Source organism: Hippopotamus amphibius, chromosome 15 (genome assembly GCF_030028045.1).
Source record: "Hippopotamus amphibius kiboko isolate mHipAmp2 chromosome 15, mHipAmp2.hap2, whole genome shotgun sequence".
In the NCBI taxonomy this organism is placed as follows: domain Eukaryota; kingdom Metazoa; phylum Chordata; class Mammalia; order Artiodactyla; family Hippopotamidae; genus Hippopotamus; species Hippopotamus amphibius.
The window spans coordinates 61890395-61910878 of record NC_080200.1 but is presented as its reverse complement, the minus strand read 5'-3'; the positions used below and the strand labels follow the sequence as shown (position 1 = coordinate 61910878).

Below are 20484 nucleotides of genomic sequence, written 5' to 3'. Positions count from 1 at the left end.
CCTGAAATGTCAAGTCGTGCTATTAAACACAGAGACAAGAGTAAAGATGCCAACTTACCTGCTCAAGAGGAATCACAACATCGTTTTCTGCAAAAATGAACAATGTGGGGTTCTTTAAATTGTACACGTCTTCAGAGTCTTTGATGATGCCTGAAGAACAGGAACAAGGACACAGGGTATGATTACTGTACAAGTGCTGCAGTAAACGACGTTTGATTTTCAAAGGAAAACATGTGCTTTGAGAGTTTTGTTTCTCTTCTTTTTAGCAATTCCACAAAAGTGGCCCAGCCTATAAAACTGGGCTCAAAGAGAAGGTTATTGAGTCAGATCTCCCTTCTCTCCACCTCACTCACCAGGAATCAGGGCATTAAATGATAGCAGTAGACCTGGCTGGCTGCTTGGCAGGTAAAGATACGCAGCAGCCTGAAAAATGCTCCCTCTTGGGATGTGCCCTTGTTTACCAAGAGGTGATCACTTTCAAATCTGGACTATCTGACCACCGTTGTCCTGGAAGTTTCTCGTGATCTACTCAAGCCCCAAGGTTCTGACTTCAAGGTTTCACGGGGTATTAGTGCTCAGATGAGACCACACATGTGAAATCCCCGGGCATGACACCAGGTCCTAGCAGGTCATCCATAACAATTAGTTTTCATCCTTCTAAAGTGCCTTCAGAATTTTAGGGATCATATAGTCAAAAGCATGCTCGACCTTGGGGATTCAGAGAACTGCGTGTGTGCCCAGTCCTACAGGAAAATAAGTAAAAGTTTCAGACTCCGTTGTCATTTTGAGATGAGAAATGTGTTAAAGAAAAGATTATTCTGGCACTTGCTAAAGACAGTAAAGAAGACTTTATTAGAGGCGACCACTGCAATGAGCGTTTGCAGTGAGGGAGGGAGACTGGACTCAACCCCAAACACAAGGACAAGTGGGATTTACCACCAAGGAGCAGGGTAGGGGCTGGTGGATGGAAAATTACTAAGGAATCATCAAGGTACAGGGATTCTGGCCAGGGTGACAAGACATCAAGGGTGGGACATGAGGAATTTGATCACATATCAAGGGTGGGGGATTCTAGCTAAACTGACCCAGTGGGTCAAGGACAGAACCCAAGGTCAGGACCTACTCAGAAAGAGGACTCAAAAGGCAGCCTGATTCAAAGGTGGTCATCCCAGCCAGTAGGGAGAAGAAAAATTGTTCTCCATTTTCTGTTGGCAGTACAGCAAAGCCAAGTAACCTGGGGAGCCTCCCCTTAGCTGTAACTCCTCTCTAGGAGGCAGGGAGCCACGGGAAGAGGGCCACGCTTTCCGCCCTATTCTGTTAAAACCACGTTAGGTGGCTGGACAGCGGTTTGAGACCCCAGGGCTCCAAGACCAGCCCGGCTCTGCAGTTGCGCACTGCGCAACGGCAGCCACGAGGGGGAGCCGGCGAGCAGTCCGCTCCGGAGCGCCTCTTGCTAATTCACACAAAGGCGCCGCGTGGGCGGCCAGCCCCACTGCGCACAGCGCCAACCCGCAGCTCGTTACCGCCTTTGTGCAAGCAAATAGATAAAGGGTTTTTTGTTTGCTTTTGGGTTTGGTTTTTCTGTTTGTTTCAGTTATCTACTTTATACATATTAGCTTATATATGTCAACCCCAATCTCCCAATTCATCTACCTCGCCCCACCCTCTTTCCAGCCTTGATGTCCATGCGTGGTAAAGGGGTTTTTTTAAATGCTAAAAATAAGTGAACATACCACAGTGAGGAACCATTAAGCCAAACAAAAATCATTAATATAACTGCGGGTTATACTATCATGAGAGAAAGCCAAGGTCAGATGCTTCCATATCCTCACTTAGTAACCATTTCTATACACGGATATAACGTTCTTATGTCATTGCTGTGATACCTTTGGTTTGTTTGAATGAAATGTTTATGTTGCTATTTACATTTTAGAGGGGTTTCCCCTTTCTTTCCCTCTTATGTATATGCATATATACGCATATATATATATATACACACACTATATATATTGTGTGTGTATGTGTGTGTGAGGGCAGGAGTGCACGCATGCATGAGTTGAGATTTTTCCAAGATATGAAGGATTTTTCATATCTTGGAAAAATCTTTTCACAGCTGTTGCTCATAAAAATATTGCTTGATATTAACCATTATCACGGAGAGAAATGTTATCCCCTTCATCCTCGGTGAAGAAACGGAGACCTCAGATTAGGGGACTTTCCCAAAGGCACACTGTTGGGACCCAGGTTCCCTCTGGTGAGATGTTACATACTTCTGCCGCCACCTTCAGATTTTTAAATCCATTTCCTTAGGATGGGCCACCTCTACACGACTGGGTTTTGTGTTACACCCGGGACCCTCAGCTCGGGAAGAGGCTCGTGGTCTGTGTCACTCCACCCCTCCTCCAGTTTTCATTGTGTAGAAACACGCAAGGCAGATTTACCGTAAACGGACACCCCTGCCCTGAACTCCGGGTGCTTCATCATCAGGTGATGGACAGCAATCCCGCCCCAGCAGAATCCCACGACGCCTATTTTCTTGGCGTGACACTGTTGTTTCAGATACTTCAAGACCGCATCCACCTCTCTAGAAGAGAAAGGAAAGTTATTCCAGGGGAGGCCCAGGTGGTCCAGTGGTTAGGACTCAGCGCTTTCACCTGCCGGGGCCCCCAGGTTCAATCCCTGGTTGGGGAGTTATGATCCCGCAAGCCTGGCGGCACAGCCAGAAAAAAAAGAAGAGAGGTTTTGTGGCTGCTTGAAAGCATGCGGGACAGCGAGCGCCAATGGTAACAGGGCTTTCTCAGCAGCTGCTCCTCGAGGTTCTGACATTCCTACTTTCAGAGCTCCGTCCTCACCACCTCCTGTCCGGATGACGAGTAACGAGTGACGTATCTCCCCAGGAAGTCTCCCTGCCCAGCCCGGCCGCCTCCGATCACCTGACAGGGCGGCACCAACCAGACCATCCTGAGCAACAGCCATCCTCAGCCTCAGGATAGATCAAGGCCAAAGGCCACAGGACAGCTCTAGGGCTTGATCCCAAGATCCGCCCCCTGGGGGCACCTCTGTCTCCTCTCTCTCCACAGAGGCCAGCCGCAACCAGGAGGCAGCTCCCCAACTCTGTCTGACTTGGCACATTCAGTCTCCCTGCCTGATACCCTAACTCTGCACCGCCTGTTTCCTCTCGTGCCCAAAGAGCACAGCAGTATTTGGAAAGCCACGAGGACTGTGCAAGCCTGAGGGGATGGAGAACAGTGGACCTCCTCTTGCAAATGGTTCATTTGCAAATTGTTTGTTTGGAACTCATACAGCTTTTTCAACTAGAAGCAAGATGCCAAAATGGAGGTAGGGCTGCAAGGCCAGCCCAGAAAGTTCTGTTGGCTCTGATAAGGAAGAAATGCTGTCTGTTCGCAATTAAGAAAAAAATTAAAGAGAGAGAAAGCAATTCCATTGCACTTTTTCTTTTCATTGTAAGGTATCTTCGAACACATTTAAACATATGTATCATGCCATTCTGCATACAAGTAGTTATTTTCATAATGTTAGAAGAGCAGAAATTAATTCTGCAAAATAAAATGGAATAAGCAATAGTTGTCATTTTGGTTTTTCAGTTTTTCTCGAATGCTTTGATCTTAAAAATAAATGCCTTAATTGGAGGGAACAAGAAGGAAGAGGGCATTTCTTTGACTCAAGTGAGCCTATCTTTGCTTTTGTTGCTAAGTATATTCCCCACTTTCCCGGGAACACCAGGATTTAACTTTGGAGGAAACTCCCTTCCTCATGCCAGGTCCATATCCTCTCGGGGCCTCGGTTCCAGGAGTGGAGTATGTGGTTCAGGCCTGGCCAATCAGAGCACAGCAGTCTCTAGCCACAATGATTGGTTCAAGGATGGACTGGTGGCCCAGTCATAACAATCAGGGCAAAATGAGAACTTTGCTGGGTTGCTGGGAAAGGAGCCAATGGGAGGCTGGAGCAGCTGCAGCCATCTTGCCACCCAGAGGCAAACGCTGCCTGAGAATGGAGCCAGCGTCAGACAAAGGTGCTGAGAGATGTTGGAAAGTCAAATCCTGAGGATACCTTCTGAGCTACAGACCAACCTCTGCTTGAAGCCAGAAACGACCTCTTTTCAGTTCTGTAAGCCAATAAATCCCATGACTGCTTAAGCAGTAAGCATCCAAGATGGGTTTTCTTTCAAACAAGACACCTGACCAGACACGAGGACTTCAGTCGATTTTCCAAGTTAGTGTTTCCTTTTTACATCTCATTTTGATTTAAAATGTGTGTCTCTCCCTATCCCCCGTGGAGGGTTCCCTCTGGGCTGCTCTAATGTCCACCAGAAAGGATCACAAATAGATGGCACCCCACAAGGCTTTTCCTCAAAATGTCCTAACTATTCTCCCCACCCCCTCCCCACACAAAGCTGAATCTCATATTCACATCACAGACCCTCTGGTTCTCTTGTGTTTGCTTCTAATTTACTATGAACTTCTTGCTCATTTTGTTTTTCTTGAGCTTGCAGTTTGAGTCCCTGGGAGGGAGGCCTGGGAATGGATAAATGTGCAGGAGGTTGGGCTCCCAGTAATCTCAGGGTCCACCCTGGGGAAGGGAAGGGAGGAAGGAGGACAGAGAGAGAAGCTGGGCTGTGGTGTGGTCTCCACAAAAACCTCAACCAGCTCCTCGGGGAGCTTGGAGCTGGGTGGCCTGGAGGGTCCCCCAACTTGGGGTGAAGGAGCCAGGCCTCCATACCCCTGCAGTGAGACTCCTCAGGTGGGACTTAAGACAAGGTGCTTCACACCCTAGAGGCAATTCCAAAGAGGGCCACTGGGCCTGGTCTTCCACCAGCAAGACTCTGAGATTCCTACTTGCTAATACAGGCCAGCAGGCTGGCAGCTCCCAGGGCCGCCGGCAGCATCTCCCTGGCCTGATGGAATGTGCAGAGACCCGAGGGAGACCCTGGCCTGAGCAGGCTTGGACCCCAGCCTGAGCCAAGGAGTGGCTATTCCGCACAGGCCCCCAGAGAGAGGGTGGCCAGAGCACAGGAGAGTGCTCCCTCAGGGAGTGGAGGGAGGCAGGCGGGGCCAAGGAGCGGGAGCTGCACTTGTGGGCTCTGGGCAGAGGTCTGCCTGGGGTCTGCCAGCTCAGGAGCAGGAGGGGCCAGCAGCCCCAGAGTCAGCTGTGGAAGAGCAGAGAGTTCTGGGGACCAAGTGGCCACAGGCAGAGGGCCACGTTATTGGCAGTTGCCCGAAACGTCTTAGGGGGCAGCTCATCAAACACAAAGCTCACGTGCGTGGTGGGAGAAAGTCCAACGATGGGAGAGGAGAGCATTCGGGAGGACACCTGGCCAAGGTGAGTCAGAGAATGGGGTTGGGGGCCCCTTTGCCCTGGGCTCAGGTTTTCTTGTTCAGGAGGAGCTTGGCACTAGAGGACATCCCTGCCTCTTTCCCTGCTCCATCCTTCATCCTCCAAACAGAGAAGAGGGGATTTAAGTGCAGCTGAGTGCTCTGGTCCTTGCTTCTGGACTGGGTGGAGCTAATTTAATAAAAGGCTGCAATCCTGGGGGATCCCTCCTTTCCTCCCGCTCTTCCCTGGACCCTGGCAAGACAGCAGTCCTGGTCTGGTCAGCCTGGTCTAAAGATCCAAAGTTTCCCAGGGCAGGCCGGAAGGATTGTTAGGGAAGGGGGTGGCACTTGGGGCCTCAGTTTCCAATCAGCTGAGCAGAAGTGGGGCTGACATTTTCTTTAGTCTCTCTTCTCTGCCCGTTGTTTCAACTGGTTCTGCACCAGAGGGGAAGGAGGGAATGCTGACCTATGGACACCAAGAGCCCAACTGTGGAGGAAAATGGGACCCCCGGGTACTTCAGGGAAGCTCCCTCAGCATCAGTACCACGAAGCATTTCCCAGAGAGGAAAGCAAGTGAGCCTGCTAGTTTCTAACCCTCCGCTGCAGAGACTGTGCTAAACGAAACCTGTTCCCTTTACTCCACAGGAAGGACTCCGTGAGCCGTAGCCTCTGAGGTTCAACATGGAGGGAGGATGGGTGGGTGGGTGACCTGCGAAGCCAGACCCTTCTCCCCCTGCGGCCTCTTGCTCCCAGGGCCCTGGGGGGCGCCACCAAGACAGCCACGCTGGCTGGTAACGTCCTCGTAACTTACTTGTCAATCTTTCTGGCATCTCTCGTCTTCAACCACTCGGGGAAGGTGGACCAGTCCCCTGAGGGGTGCCATGGCTCCTGCCCTACAAAGAAGTCTGGAACAATGGTTCTGTAAAATAGGGAGATTCATCCATCTTAGTTTCGGAGCTGTTGGGACTCCCTATTTGCTTACGTCCACTAAGAAACGTGCTACGCTGGCAATTCTGGGGCACAGGAAAAGAAAGGTAGTAGCCACAAGGGCCAATTGTGATCACAGCAAAGAGGCCACCTGGCTGCAGGCCAGAGCACCTCAGATTTCACAACCAAAGGTGCGAGGCCTCTGGCAGCCGGCTCAGAGCCCAGCCCATCTGAAATGCCAAGGCCTCGGCCACGCACACTCCCCGCTAGGTATGACACCCGGGACAAAGGTTCCCACCAGGCGAGGCGAGCACCTGGGTGGGTGGATACAAGCTCCGCTCCTGCCCCTGAGGCGTCGCACCTCTCAGCTGGCCTTTTGCGTTCGCCTCAGGCCAAAGGGCACACCTGGTGAGCAACCCAGTCACCATGACTAAGCAATCTCCCAGCCTCGGTCCTGGATGCCAGCAGGGCACAACGTCCTGCCGGAGGGTTTGGTCTCACGCAGGCTCTAAAAGTGGCCGCGGGGAAGACAAGCTGGCATGCGGGGTCCACGTCAACCATCCTTCCGCGTCAGCCCAGGGGTGGGGGATGCGGCTCCGGCCGGAGACCCGGTTCCTAAAGTAAAGGTCGCGGCCATTTGGATGGAGGAACACATCTCCTCCTACAGGGGTAGAAAGAGCACTGAAATCTGGGTCAGAAGAATCTAAGTTCAGGTCCCAGTACTGCCCTGAAACCTTAACCAGTCACAATCACTTTTCACCTCTTTTTCTTAATCTGTGAGAGACAGCACTGTGCACCGCCCAACCTCAGAGGATTATTCTGAAGGCAAAATAGTTACATAGGTGTGAAAGGGCTTTGTAAGTCACAGGCAGCTTTACTCATTTCTTATGTTCTGTCTCCAGCTAACAAACCCACCCAAGACAACAGACGCCACCGTCCCATCCAATCTCCTGGTTGCAGTGGGTGATCTGGGGCCACCGAGACCCCTGCCTTCATGCCCCGGTTTTCTAACCAGCAAAATGGGAGCACGGACAGCCCCCACCTTGTTGGGGCTGTGGGGAGGATGAAGGGCAGTTACCCCAGGAACGCCCCAGGCAGGGTCTGGAGTGCCCCGGCGTAGGATCTGGCCAAGCTAGAAGGCAATCGGGGTTGGCTCTGGTTTTTATTACTGGCATTGCCCCTGGAAAGTTAAGTTGCCTCATCTTCCAGAAGAAATGTGAGGGCATGAAAAGGAAAATTCAAGTGACATCCTCTTTCTGGTCAACAGGAAATTGCATCACGTGGCAGTGGTATACTTCCTTTAAATGGGTTTCTTTTTGTAGGAAATGAGGTAGGTGCACCCTTTGGTTTCCAGCTCCTCTTTTGGAGAAAACAAAGGGAATCAGGGTGCACCACACTCGGGGCTTGCTGAGTGTTACACTTAGTGAAGCTGGACTGAAAGGAACGGTAAAAAAAAAAAAAAAAAGAAAGAAAGGAACGGTACCTCCTCTGTCTCCTCCACGCTTTACTGAAGCCGCTACCAACACCAGGGCAGTGAGGAGCAAACAGGTGACAGCATTCACCAAAGGTGGCCATGGTCACACAATATGACAAAGAGATAGTCTTTGGGAGATGAGTGAGGTCTCCCTCTGCCAGTTCTGGGGGGCAGTCTCATTCAGATCAGGCCATGACAGTGTGTGTTTAGACCAGGAGAACCATGGGCGCCCTGTGTATGAAAGCTGACCCCAGGCAGAGATGTTTCAGGTCCATTTCAGAGCCAGCAAGTTCTGCCCCAGGTGTCCTGTACCAGGGCCTGGGCAGGGCCCCGCATCGGGACATAACTGTCCATGTCCAACAAGTCTACAGGGCCAGCCATCCCAGGAGGACCTGAAGCCCAGGGATTGGGTTGGGAGCAGTGGGCTTCCACTGGACACTGGCTGTCATATGATGTTCCTCACTTACCTGCACCCCAATGAGATAAGAAAATAGATAATGTACTTCAGAACACAGTCAGGGTTTTTTGGTTTTGTTTCCTTTGAAGGGAACGAAATACAGAAATTTACATGAATTTAAGCAAAAAAAAAAATGTATACGTACGTGTATCCATTTCCTGCAATCATGTCAGCCATGTATCTGGTATTGGGCAATTGCCAGCCGTATATATCTTGGATGACAATCACAGCTTTGCCCGCATCAACGGGGGATCTGGTGAGATAAGCCTTGATGTGCTGGACTTGAACCTCGTGCCCCAGCCCTCCATACTCTATTCTATGGCCAATGTCACACGGACAAGGATGAGCTTCGTTAGCCATTGGAGATGTTTAAGTCGGGCTACAGAGAGAGAGAGAGACATGCATTACACTCTGAGTGGTGCAAAGCCAGAGGTGGTAAACTAAAATCAAGAGTACAGGAAAAAAATTAATTTTAACTGTACTCATAGTGTATTCATGCACGAAATCAATGATAACTTCTGATATTGGGTAATAAGATTAAGGCTAATAAGAACCCATTTCCATTACAGACACTAGAAATACCGGAATGAATGTAACCAACAAATGGAAATTAAAACAGTGGAGCTCAAAGGAAAAGGGGAGCAACCCCCAAGCTCGGAGGAGAGAGGAAAGTGGAGGCCAGGGTCAGGATGGCAGGATCGTTGTGAGGGAGCCAGGGGCAGGGCCGGACCCAGAGACAGGCCCTCACATAACTGGTGCTTAGGAGTCTGTGTCCAGTGAGGTCCTGGGACCCCGTGAGACAGGGATTTGTAATTGAGACCTCTCCACACAAGGTCTGAGCCCTCAACCGTTCATCTTTGTTGGAGAAGATAAAGAACAAATAAAAGAAAAAAACAAAAAGAAAAACTGTGCCAACCAGGTCTAAGAATATGGAAAGGAAACCCAGGAAAGGAAAAAAGAAACCAAAAAAAAATAAAATAAATCAATTAATTAAATAAAAGTGGAAAATAAATGCGTAAAATCTTTAAAAAACAACAACAACAAAAACCAATTCCCCAAATTTGCACCACCCTTTTTTTTTTTTAATTTATTTATTTTATCGGCTGTATTGGGTCTTTGTTGCTGTGCACGGGCTTTCTTTTTAGTTGCGGTGAGTGGGGGCTACTCTTTGTTGCGGTGCACGGGCTCCTCATTGCGGTGGCTTCTCTTGTTGCAGAGCACGGGCTCTAGGCGTGTGGGCTTCAGTAGTTGCAGCACATGGGCTCAGTAGTTGTGGCGCACGGGCTTCGTTGCTCCGCAGCATGTGGGATCTTCCTGGAGCAGGGATCGAACCCATGTCCCCTGCATTGGCAGGCGGATTCTCAACCACTGAGCCACCTAGGAAGCCCTGCACCACCCTCTTGAAGGAAGAATACCTAGGCTGAGAAAATGACCTAACAGTGGACCCCGGGCAGTGAAATCCCTGGGTGCCTGGCAGAAGCTAATGCAAATCTACCTCATAGCAAGCCTTTCACAGTCCAGGCTGAGAAATGCTTCCCACTGAAGAGAGACTCACTACAAAGAGTGTCACGGGAGGAAGAGCTCCAAATAAACACTCATCAGGAGACCTGATGGTGGGAGTGGGAGTAGAAATGAGGAAGAGACCCAAGTACACTTGACCAAACAAACAGAAAAGAACATGTGAACGTATCAAACATAAAGCAAGAAATAACATGGCTGAAACAGATCCAAACATAAATAAATGGATTAAATTCATTATTTGAGACAAATTCTCTAATTACTTTTTTTTTTTTTTAATTCAAAGAGGTTCCCTTGGAAAGGAAAAACTAGGAAGGCTGGACCTGAAGACAGAGATCTCTTCATTAGCAGTTAGAGAATATAAAACCTTTTCAAGCAGATGTGAACAACTACCAGAACTGCCCACATATTAACACACAACACAGTGAAGAAATGATAATAAACATTCAAAAGGCTGAGAACCAAATTATAATGAAAACACTATGTAGCAAAAAGTTGAAACAGTACCCTGGTACTTAGAGAAATATTAATACTCTAGATTGTGTCAGAGGAAAACACTTTTCCCCTACCCCTTTAGGTTCAGCCCCTGAGGGCTTGTGAATTTAATGGACAGAAATCTGATTAACAGGAGAAGCAGCATACATGTTATTAATATTTTTAGTTTTAAGTACACAGGGGCTTTGCAGAAAAGAAGTGAAAATCCAAGAAGCAGTTAGATGCATAGCTTATATATCATTTTAACAAAGGGTGATAAATTGTGGAGACGTGACTGGGAAATATATGGGGAAGTGATGGACAATAAGGGTCTTTGAGCAGAGTTTGTTTATGCAATTTTGTCTCAGTGACAGCTTTCCATCTCTGGTGGTAAGGGGGGCTTATGCCCTAATTTCAGGCAGAAAGGCAGAAAGGGGGAGAGCAAAAAACTCTTTTTTGCATCTGCTGTTTCCCAGTTGCCTTCAGTTCAAAATATGCCAAAGTGCCATATTTGAGGATGGCATTTTCTGACTCTCTTCAATTGCACACATTAGACAGAAGGAAAGAACAGAAATAAGCTAAGCATTCAACTCAAGAAGTGAGGGGAGAAATTAGAATAAACCCAAAAGGAGAAAATAATGACGTGAAAATACACAACGGAGAAAACAGAAAAAGATTAAAAATCTGATTTTTGAAGAGTTATAAAATGGGTATATCTCCAGCAAACCTGATCAATAAAAAGGAAAGAATGAAAAATACAACTAACAACAACAAAAACAGCATAACAACATGTGGAATGAAAACGGTGAGGTAAGCCCAGATTTTTCCCTTTAAAAATCACAAAAAAGTTAGTATGAACAACTTTATGCTAATAAATTTGGAAACAAAAAAAAAAACTGACAAATATGCAGAATAAAAGAGAGGAAAGCATTCCTAACTTCAAAAATCAATGTAAAGGAAAAAAAGAAAAAAGAAAAAAGATGAGATAGCTCAAGATTAAAAGAGATTAAAGAGAAATAAAACCAAATGTACCATGTGAAGCCTGACAACATCCTGGTTCCAAATTACGAACCGCTATAGGAAGGAAAAAAAAAAAGAACCGCTATAGGAGACATTTGGAGAACAACTGAGGAAGTGAATATGGATAACAGTTGATATTACAAATTAATATTAATTTTCTATGGTGTGATAAGAGTAGTTATATAAGAGAATATTCTTATTTTTAAACATGTGCTCAAGTAGGGGATGAAGTATCGATATCTGCAATTTACCCTCAAATCATTCACAAAACACACATGCACAGACATACATACAGAAACATAAAGCAGTTATGGCAAATTGCAAACATTTGTTGAATCTAGGTGATCACAAGTGTTCATTTTCAGTTTTTGAAGAACAGCAAGGAACAGTGTAGTTGGAACAGAAAGATCAGGGAGAGAGAGTGGTAGGGAATATTGCTTTTCCCAGAATCCTCCAACGGCTTCTATCTCACACCAAAAAAAGCCAAATTCCTTTTTTTTTTAAAGAGTAACTTTTTTTTTTAATTTATTTATTTTATTGGCTATGTTGGGTCTTCGTTGCTGCACATGGGCTTTCTTTTAGTTGCGGTGAGTGGGGGCTACTCTTCGTTGTGGTGCGCAGGCTCCTCATTGCCGTGGCTTCTCTTGTTGCGGAGCACAGGCTCTAGGCGCGTGAGCTTCAGTAGTCGCAGCACATGGGCTCAATAGTTGTGGCTCACAGGTTCTAAAGCACAGGTTCAATAGTTGTGGCACACGGGCTTAGTTGCTCCGCAGCATGTGGGATCTTCCTGGATCGAACCCGTGTTCCCTGCACTGGCAGGCAGATTCTCAACCCCTAGGAAGGCGGCGAACCCCCCCCCCCCCCACCAAAAAGCCAAATTCGTGCCACGAGAATGGTAATGGTGAAAAGAGTGAGAAAGGTCAGGGGCTGGATAGATTTTTCAGGTGCAGCCAATTGGTTTTGCTAACAGATGCCATGCATAGGGTATTTAACAAAAAGAAGTCAGTGGTGACTAGGTCTTTTGCTTGAGCAACTGGAAAAGGATAGAATGTCTAAGTGAAAAGGGGAGACTGACGAAAAGAGCGAGTTTGAGGAGACCAGGACTTCAGTCTGGGGCATAAGAAGTTTGAAATGTCTGTGAGACACGCTGAGCGGACAGCTGGATAACACACAAGTTCAGGGCAGGGGTCCAAGCTGAAGACAGGCATTTGACAGTGACCAGCATACACAGTCGAACCTCATTGTTTGCAGATTCTGTATTCATGAATTTGCCTACTTGCTAAATTTATTTGGAACTCCAAAATCAATACTTGCGGTGCTTTTGCATCATCTGCAGGTCTGTGTAGAGCCACAAAAATCTGAGTCACTGAGACGCATGTTCCCAGCCAAGGTCGAACAAGGCTGTGCTCTGTCCTCCTGTTTCAGCTCCCATGCTGTAAACAAGTGTCCTTCTTGTGGTCTATTTATTTAGTGCCACACCTTTTGTAATTTTATGCTTTTATTGGTGATTTCATGGGCAGTGCTGAAGTGTCATCTAGTGCTCTAAGTGCAAGAAGGCTGTGATGTGCCTTACAGAGAAAATACATGTGTTAGACAAGCTTTGTTCAGGCGTGAGTCACACTGCTGTTGGCCATGAGTTCAACGTTAATGAATCAACAATATAAAATAAATATACACTGTGTTTCTTCATACAGAAACACAAATAAAACAAGGTTAAGTACTGATGAGTTGATGGAAACATGACCAGAGGCTCGCAGGAACCGACCGCAATTCCCTGAGGAACAATGGTCCAGCAGCAGCTAGTTCAGTGTTCACAGCAACTTTACTGAATATAACTTCTGTGAATAATGAGAATCAGCTGAACACAGTATCTACAACCTTGAGAGTGAATGCCATCACTCAGGCAATAACAATAAAGAAGAGAATGCAGAAGATGGAGCCCTGGGGTCCTTCAGCACTTAGGACTTCATTCGGGGAGGTAAGAAGGCACCAGTGAATGCATCTGAGAAGGACCAGCCAGTGAGAGGGGTGGAAACCCCAGGTGTGGTGTCCAGGAGCCAAGCCAAGGAAGGGCTTCAAGAACAGGAGAGTGTAAGCATAACGGAATCACTTTGCTGTACACCTGAAGCTAACACAACATTATAAATCAGCTATAATTAAAAAAAGAAAAGGAAAAAAAGTGTATGTACCAGAAATAATTAATTTTAATAAAAAGGAAAGAAAGGGAGAGTGTAGACCATGCAACATTCTGCACAAAGACCCTCAGGGTGCAGACAGGGTTGCCCACAGGGCTCTGCACAGTGGAAGTCAGGCTGAGGGCGCCCCAAACATGTTTGGAGGAACAGGATGGGTGGGACTGCTGCGGGCTGAGAGAGGAGAGAGATGGGGAGACAGGAAATACAGAAAACGCTCTCTAGACTGTCACCAGTCTTAAAAAGAGAATGAGCAAAAGATGGAGGCAAGATATGGAAACAGGTCTTTTTTTTTTTTTTTAATGGAAGAAATGTCAGCATACTGGCATGTGTATGAGAATGGTACCACACAGAGGGAACCAACGGTCTCTGGAGAGAGAGGGTGGGGTCAGCAGAGCAGAGGCCCCAGGAGGGAAGGCAGAGGGTATGGCCACAGACATAGGTGGGTGGGTGATGCCAGGCGGGAGGTTGTGGATGCTCCCGTTTGCATCTGTTTGCTCAGATAACTAAGAAGCAGAGTCATCGGATCAGGGTAGAGGAAGGAAGAGGTTGGAGGGAAGAAGGGAAGTGGAGAGGCAATGACCCACAGCCAGGTCCAGCTGCAGGGTGCAGGCAGGGAGAGGCCAGCAGAACAGACGGGGCTCTGCCAGGTCACGACAGGGGCAGGAGGGCTCTGCGGCTCCTCGGGAGGTGGGATGGACACCAAGCAACCCAGGTGAGAAAACAAATCACTGTGAGTCACTGCCTACCACACACAGTGTCCTGTCCCATGGTTAAAAACATAAGTGGGAAAAGCAAAACTAAACTGTTTAGAAGAAAACAAAAGAGAGTACCTTTATGTTGAACCTTGGAGTAAAGCAGCGTTTCTAGCATTAGACCCCAAAACCATGAACCATAAAGGAAAGAATAAATAAATTTCATTTCATTAAATACATATTAGTCTGCTTGGACTGCCTAACAAAATACCATAGACTTGGGGTGTGGGGGCATCGGGTCTTAAACAACAGAAATGCAGTTCTCATAGTTCTGGAGGCTGGGAGCCTAAGATCAGGGTGTCAGCATGATCAGGTTCTGATGAGGGCTCTCTTCCTCATCAGACATTAGACAGTGGTTCCTGCAGACAGGCACCTTCTCTCGGTCTCCTCACATGAGAGAGAGAAAGAGAGAGAGAGAGAGGGAAACAAGCTCTCCAGCTCTCCAGCCTCTTTTAAAGGCACTAATCCCATTATGGGGGCCCCACCCCTAGGACCTCATCTAAACCTAATGGCCTCCCAAAGGCCCAACCTCCTAATACCATCACATGGGGTAGGTAGGGGGTGGGGGTGTTAGTGACCATGTAATTTGGGGGGGGTGGGTACACAATTCAGTCTGCAGCAGTAGCCAGCTGTAAAAAATACTTGTAAGGAAACTGGGGAAATTTCATGATATTGAGAATCATTTTAATGGGGGGGGCAGGGAAAGATAAATAATGTTACAACAGTGATTGGTGTTTGATAAGTCCTTATCTTTTACAGCTACATGCTGATGTACGTCCTGGGACTTTCCCAGTTGGCTGTGGAGGTGGGGGAGAGAGTATACAAGTACTGATGGCGCTGGAATTGGGTGGTCAGGAGTGTCCATTATACTAGTCTCTCACATTCACAGATGCTTGAGATTTCCCACAACAAAAAGCTTTCACACTTTTATTAAAATTTTAAACCCTGTAAGATAAAAGTCTCCATAAAAAATGAGAAAACAAGATACAGACTAAAAGAAGATATTATTTTTAAAGCAGAGGCTGTAGTATCCAGAAAAAATACATGAAGATTCTTAGCAATTAACAAGAAAAAGACAACCCAATAGAAAATGCTCCAAAGATAAGAACACACAATTCACAAAAGGATATATCTGAATGGCCCATAAACATATGAAAAGATATTCAACCTCACTGGTATTTAAGGAAATTACATTAAGAAAAACAAGATACCATTTTATCTCTTGCGGATTAGCAATAAGTCTATTAACACCAAGAGATGGTGCCCAAGTAAGGGAATGGAAGAGAGTGTAAACTGACATACACTCCGGGAAGCAGTTCATCAAAAGCAATGATGAACACACCCTGCAACCCAGAAATCCCCCCACCAGTGTATTCCCGAAAGTCACACCCACGCACAGGTGTGCGCGCACATGCGGAGGGTATGGAAGGCTGTTCTTGCCACCAAGATGTGGCAACAACTGCAAGCAACCTAACGACCATCAGGAGGAGAATGGAATATGTTGCCATTTATTTGTTGTCGTGGGTTGAATTGTATCCCCCAAAACATACCATTCAATTCCTCACCCACAGAACCTGTGAATGGGGCCTTATTTGGAAACAGGGTCTTTGCAGAGGTAATCAGGTTAAGATGAGGCCATCCTGGATGAAAGTAGGTGCTAATTAAATAATGACTGGTGTCCTGAGAAGAGAGAGAAATTTGGATACAGACACAGCACACAGGAGAGACAGCCACGGAAGACACAGGTAGAGGTCGGAGTGATGCATCTACAAACCAAGGAACGCCAAGATGGCAGCAACCGCCAGAAGCCAGGAAAGAGACAAGGAAAAGCTCTCCTCCACAGCTTTCCGGAAGAGCATGGCCCTGCCAACATTGTCATTTTGGATTTCCAGCCTCCAGACAGCGAGAGAATGAATTTCTATTGTCTTAAGTCACCCAGTCTGTAGTATTTGGTACAGCAGCCCTAGGAAACTACTACATTCCTAAAAAGAACATGGCATAGCAGTTCAATGAACAAACTCCATACATATTTATCAATACAATAAATCTCAAAAACATAATGCTATATAAAGAGACAATGGCTTTTTGATGCCCAGTAAATACTAAAAGCCCCAAATAATACATATTTTATCAACAAATATACAATAGTAAAAGTATAATGCATGGGAATAAAACACACCAACATTAGAGAGTGGTTACTGGCAGGGGGAAGGGATGGAGATTGCCGGCTTTAATTGTACTTGTTACATTTTATTTCCTTAAAAAGTTTTGATTTGAAATATGGAGGAGAAAATGTTAATATCTTTTTTTGTAATAAATCTGGGTCACGTGACTATAGGTGGCTGTTATACTATATCCTGTACTTTCCAGAATATTCTAAATGTTTATAACTTGAAATAACTAAATTTTAAGGAAAGAGAAATTAAGAGCTAGTCACCTGATCAAAGAAAAAATTTGGCTTTGTGTCCATAAACTACATTATAGAACTATTATTAGTAAGAGATGTCAGAACAATCCAGCATCAATAGCAGTAAACTTTACGTCCCACTGCACAACAGTCACTGAGAACCGATTCCTCAGGCTGATTTCTTACCTGGGCTGTCCTATGCAGATGCGAGACCACAGAAAATAAGCAGCCTTGAATCAGAATCTTTTTACTTTACATTCAACGGCTATCCACTCTCTGAACTGATCCCAAAAGGTTTTTCTCCCGCAGAAAGGGGTGGTGGCCGGGGGAGGGGGGTGCTGGGATGTGCCACACATGAAGGCTGGACTCCTGCCAGACCCTTCACGTGGCACAGCAGCCGAGCCCAGCCATGCATCCTGGGCCAAGGCCACAGTGGGCAGGGCAGACGGTCTCTCTGTGGGCAAGAGTCTTGGAAAACATACCCTCAACCCTCGACTGACTGTAATATACATAAACTTTCTGTACCTGTATTTCAGGATTCCGGCTCTTTTCCCTCCCACATGACACATTTGTTAAAACATAATTTTCAGAAAAAAAGTAAAACTATGATTCCTGCACAGTTACCAAAATGAATTCACATTAAGGATCGTATCTTATATGATAGGAGGAAATAAGGCAGATGTTACACCTGGTTCTAAGGAAAAAACAAAAGAGCACAACTTTATAGGGAGCAGAGGGCTATTGAGATACATTGTAAATGGAAACAAATCCGGTTTTTCCACAGCAGGGGAGGAAGCCAATTAATTCTCCACCAGGCAGGACAGAATTTAGGAAGCCATCCGTTACCCCAACTTTCACAGAGCCTCGAAACAGCTCAGGTACAGGGAAAGGGGCCAGAATCAGATAGCCCGGAAGGGTGTGCTAGAGTCAATGGGTACTTTTCCACTGAAACACAGAGTTTCTTCTATGATGTTATATAAAGTCATGGTGAGTGATAAGGTTTCTTCCTAAAAGGGAATGGGACTGTGGATCTGACATGTATGGTGGGGTCCTCATAAATTGTACCAAGAAGAGCTTTTCTGTAACATGGCAGGTGGACTTGGTACCGTGTTTCAGCCACTCAGCTCTGTGGTCTCCACCGGTGACGCCTCCAGAAGTCAGGGTCCTCTTCATGACACCTGGGATGGCCAGGACGTGCTCCAGCAGCGGAGACCCTGATGGGCACATTCTTTGGCAATGCCACCCAGAATGCAGCACTAAAGCACATGATTCCCCCACAACATCCGTGCAAGATCCCACACACCTGTGAGTGACTGCGAGACCCGTGCCCCACACACTGACTTTTCTGGTCTCTTGACAAAGATTCTCTCCTTGACCGAACTCTAGTCAGGATCCTCTGAACTCTCTTCTCAACCAGGCCCTGACTTTGGGGCTTCGTCCAGTTTGAGTAAGAATCCTGCTAAGTCAGTTTAGCAGAACCCCCACCCTCTCACCTGATTTGCTTCCTCATCCACCACCATCCCCCAGGTGATGTCTGATCACTCAGGCTTGTCTTCTGCAAGAATCCTGTTAGGTCAACTTAGCTGGAATCCCCTTCTTTCCAGCCACTCTGCTCCTTGGCTAGAAGTTCCCACTTTTCCTTATATTCGGAATTGAGCTCAATGTTTCTCTCCTACTGCAAAATCCCCCTGGAGTGGTCCCTACACCTATCACACAGTCCCGAACAAGGTCTGCCTCACCGTTTTTTAACAAGTGTCATGAATGAATATTTTTTCCTTTAACACCCTCCAGTCCTCCTTCACACAGCAAATGCCTCCACCAAATTAGAAGTCAAGACCCATGAGGATCACTGGTGCATGTCTGATCTGCAAATTCCAAGGGGCTGCTATGCCCTGCCGCCTTTCTTAAGATGTACCTTTCAGAGGCATTCTTTTACTCCAAACAAATTTGTGCTTTTGACTTCTTTTTTTGAACCAGTTATAACATCTGCCTGGTTCCCTCTTTAATAAATAAAATAGCATCTTTAACACATGCTCGTTTTTGTATCTGTATCAGAGTCATGATTTTGCTTTTTTCTGAAAATTATCTTTTAATTGTGTAACTGAACATTCCCCTTTTCTCACTGGAAGGCAGAAGGTGAGAAATGGTTGGTAAGTAAGGTTGAGCTAGTGTGGTTTCCTGCTTTCAAACCCCCAAGGATTTAAATAACTCAGAAGTCACACTTCCCAAAGCAATGAAGATCTCCAAAAGAAACAGAGAAGCAGATTCTGACCAGCGAAGGGGACTGGCATCCATGGGAATGTAACAAGCAAAGAAGTCTTAGGAGGAAAGTGCTGGCAGCCTCAGAGATTTAGAAATGGAAACTCTTGCAAGGGCATTGAAAACAACACTGAGAAATAATACAGGACCACGCAGGTGGCTGCAGGGGAAAGCTGGGAGTTTTCCTTCACTGGGTAAACACTGTAACTCACATGGCAATTGATCTTCAATCTTGCAGCACAGAAGGCAGAGCCCTCCCTATCCTTAGAGGGTTCTACCAACAGAAACTCCTCCAATTATTTTTATTTTTCAGTAATCATGGTTGTGTTTTCCAAAGGGTACACAGTCTTGACAGCATTAATTAGAAAACTAGATGGGATGCAGCTAGACTGGCCTGTGAACTTGCCAATCATGTGGCTGGCTGCCTTTGGCCTTTTCTTGGACTGTTGCGAGGCCTGGGTGGCATTCCCCCAGATACGCACAGGGCTCACTTCTGACCACCTTACTTTAAATGGGCTTTGAAAACAACAGGTGGCATTTCCATCAGCAAGTAGCCCTAAATCACAGTGCCCAGTGTCAGCAAGGCCTGGGAGAGGCCACCACATCGCCTCCTGACCCACATGGCCGAGTGGGAACTGTACAGTCTCTCCTGGCAGCAAAGACCCAGCATCCAGGACGGCTCACTGCTAGACCAGCCCCTCCTCTCTTAACATCCATCCTTAATAAATGCTGCAAAGCGTGGAGAATGACCTGGACACAGACATGCTCATCCCCCTCCCCCCTCATGTTAGTAGTAAGAACTATACAACTAAAACGTTCAACTGTAGGAAAACAGTTATAAAGAGTATTTAATAGCATGTAAGAAAGGATCGCAACATACTGTTAAATGGAAAAAAAGCAATACAAGTTTATATACAGTACGATTTCAACTAACTTTTCAAAATGTATGGCTAAGCAACACAGGAAAATATGCCAAAGTAGGATGGCAGGGTTGCTTTTCTGCAGTGACAATGTACTGCTTTGATAAAAGCAGGTGTTGGAAATGGACTTTGAAAGTTTCATTACCTGTGCACATGGCAAAGACCTTCTTTGCCTGAAGCAAACGCACGCGCAAGTTAGAGCAGAGAGGACCTGCAGCGCATTCCTGGGCACGCGAAGCGCACGTACCTCGTCCAACTGCCTGAAGGACGCTGTCCTTACGCGCGGAGGAGGCCGGACAGGAGCGGGCAGCTCTGCAGCCCCACAGGACCCAGCGGAGACGGTCAGGGGCAAGCCGAGGGGGAGGCGCCTCCTTCCGGGACGGAAGTGGACGCGGTGACGGAGGGCGGCGGGAGCCCGGGCGGCCAGTTGCAGTCCTGGATTCCCAGCCTCCGGGAAGGCTGGAGCCAGAGGGAGGGGAAGGGAGGGGAGGTCGGGAGGGAGAGGGAGAGGGAGGGGAGGGAGGAGGGAGGGGAGGGAGGAGGGAGGAAGGCGGGAGGCTAGCAGGACGAAGCTAGCCCGCCTGTGAAATTTACATGTGCGCCTGACTCCTGAGAGCTGCAACTTCTTTACTGTAAATCAAAATTAGGCTGTTTTAAAAAGTAAATGGGACTTCCTAGGTCGCGTAGTGGTTGAGAATCTGCCTGCCAATGCAGGGGGCACGGGTTCAATCCCTGCTCCAGGAAGATC

At 47.0% G+C, this 20484-nt stretch overlaps 1 protein-coding gene across 3 annotated transcripts in view; it reads right to left on the bottom strand.

Moving 5' to 3' along the window:
* CMBL (carboxymethylenebutenolidase homolog) overlaps positions 1–20221 on the bottom strand; it is a 34927-nt gene extending 14706 nt beyond the window's left edge. Inside the window, exons 1-5 of one of the 3 annotated variants that reach the window (XM_057710187.1) lie at positions 19984–20221; positions 8337–8570; positions 6145–6252; positions 2442–2584; positions 59–150 (exon numbers count right to left, since the gene is read on the bottom strand). In XM_057710187.1, coding sequence (XP_057566170.1) covers positions 59–150; positions 2442–2584; positions 6145–6252; positions 8337–8551 — 558 coding nt within the window. In that variant the 5' untranslated portion in view covers positions 8552–8570; positions 19984–20221. Of the gene's footprint in view, positions 1–58; positions 151–2441; positions 2585–6144; positions 6253–8336; positions 8571–19881 lie in introns of all 3 variants that reach the window. The other 2 variants (XM_057710186.1, XM_057710184.1) reach the window with 2 other exon arrangements.
* Positions 20222–20484: the final 263 nt, after the last annotated feature.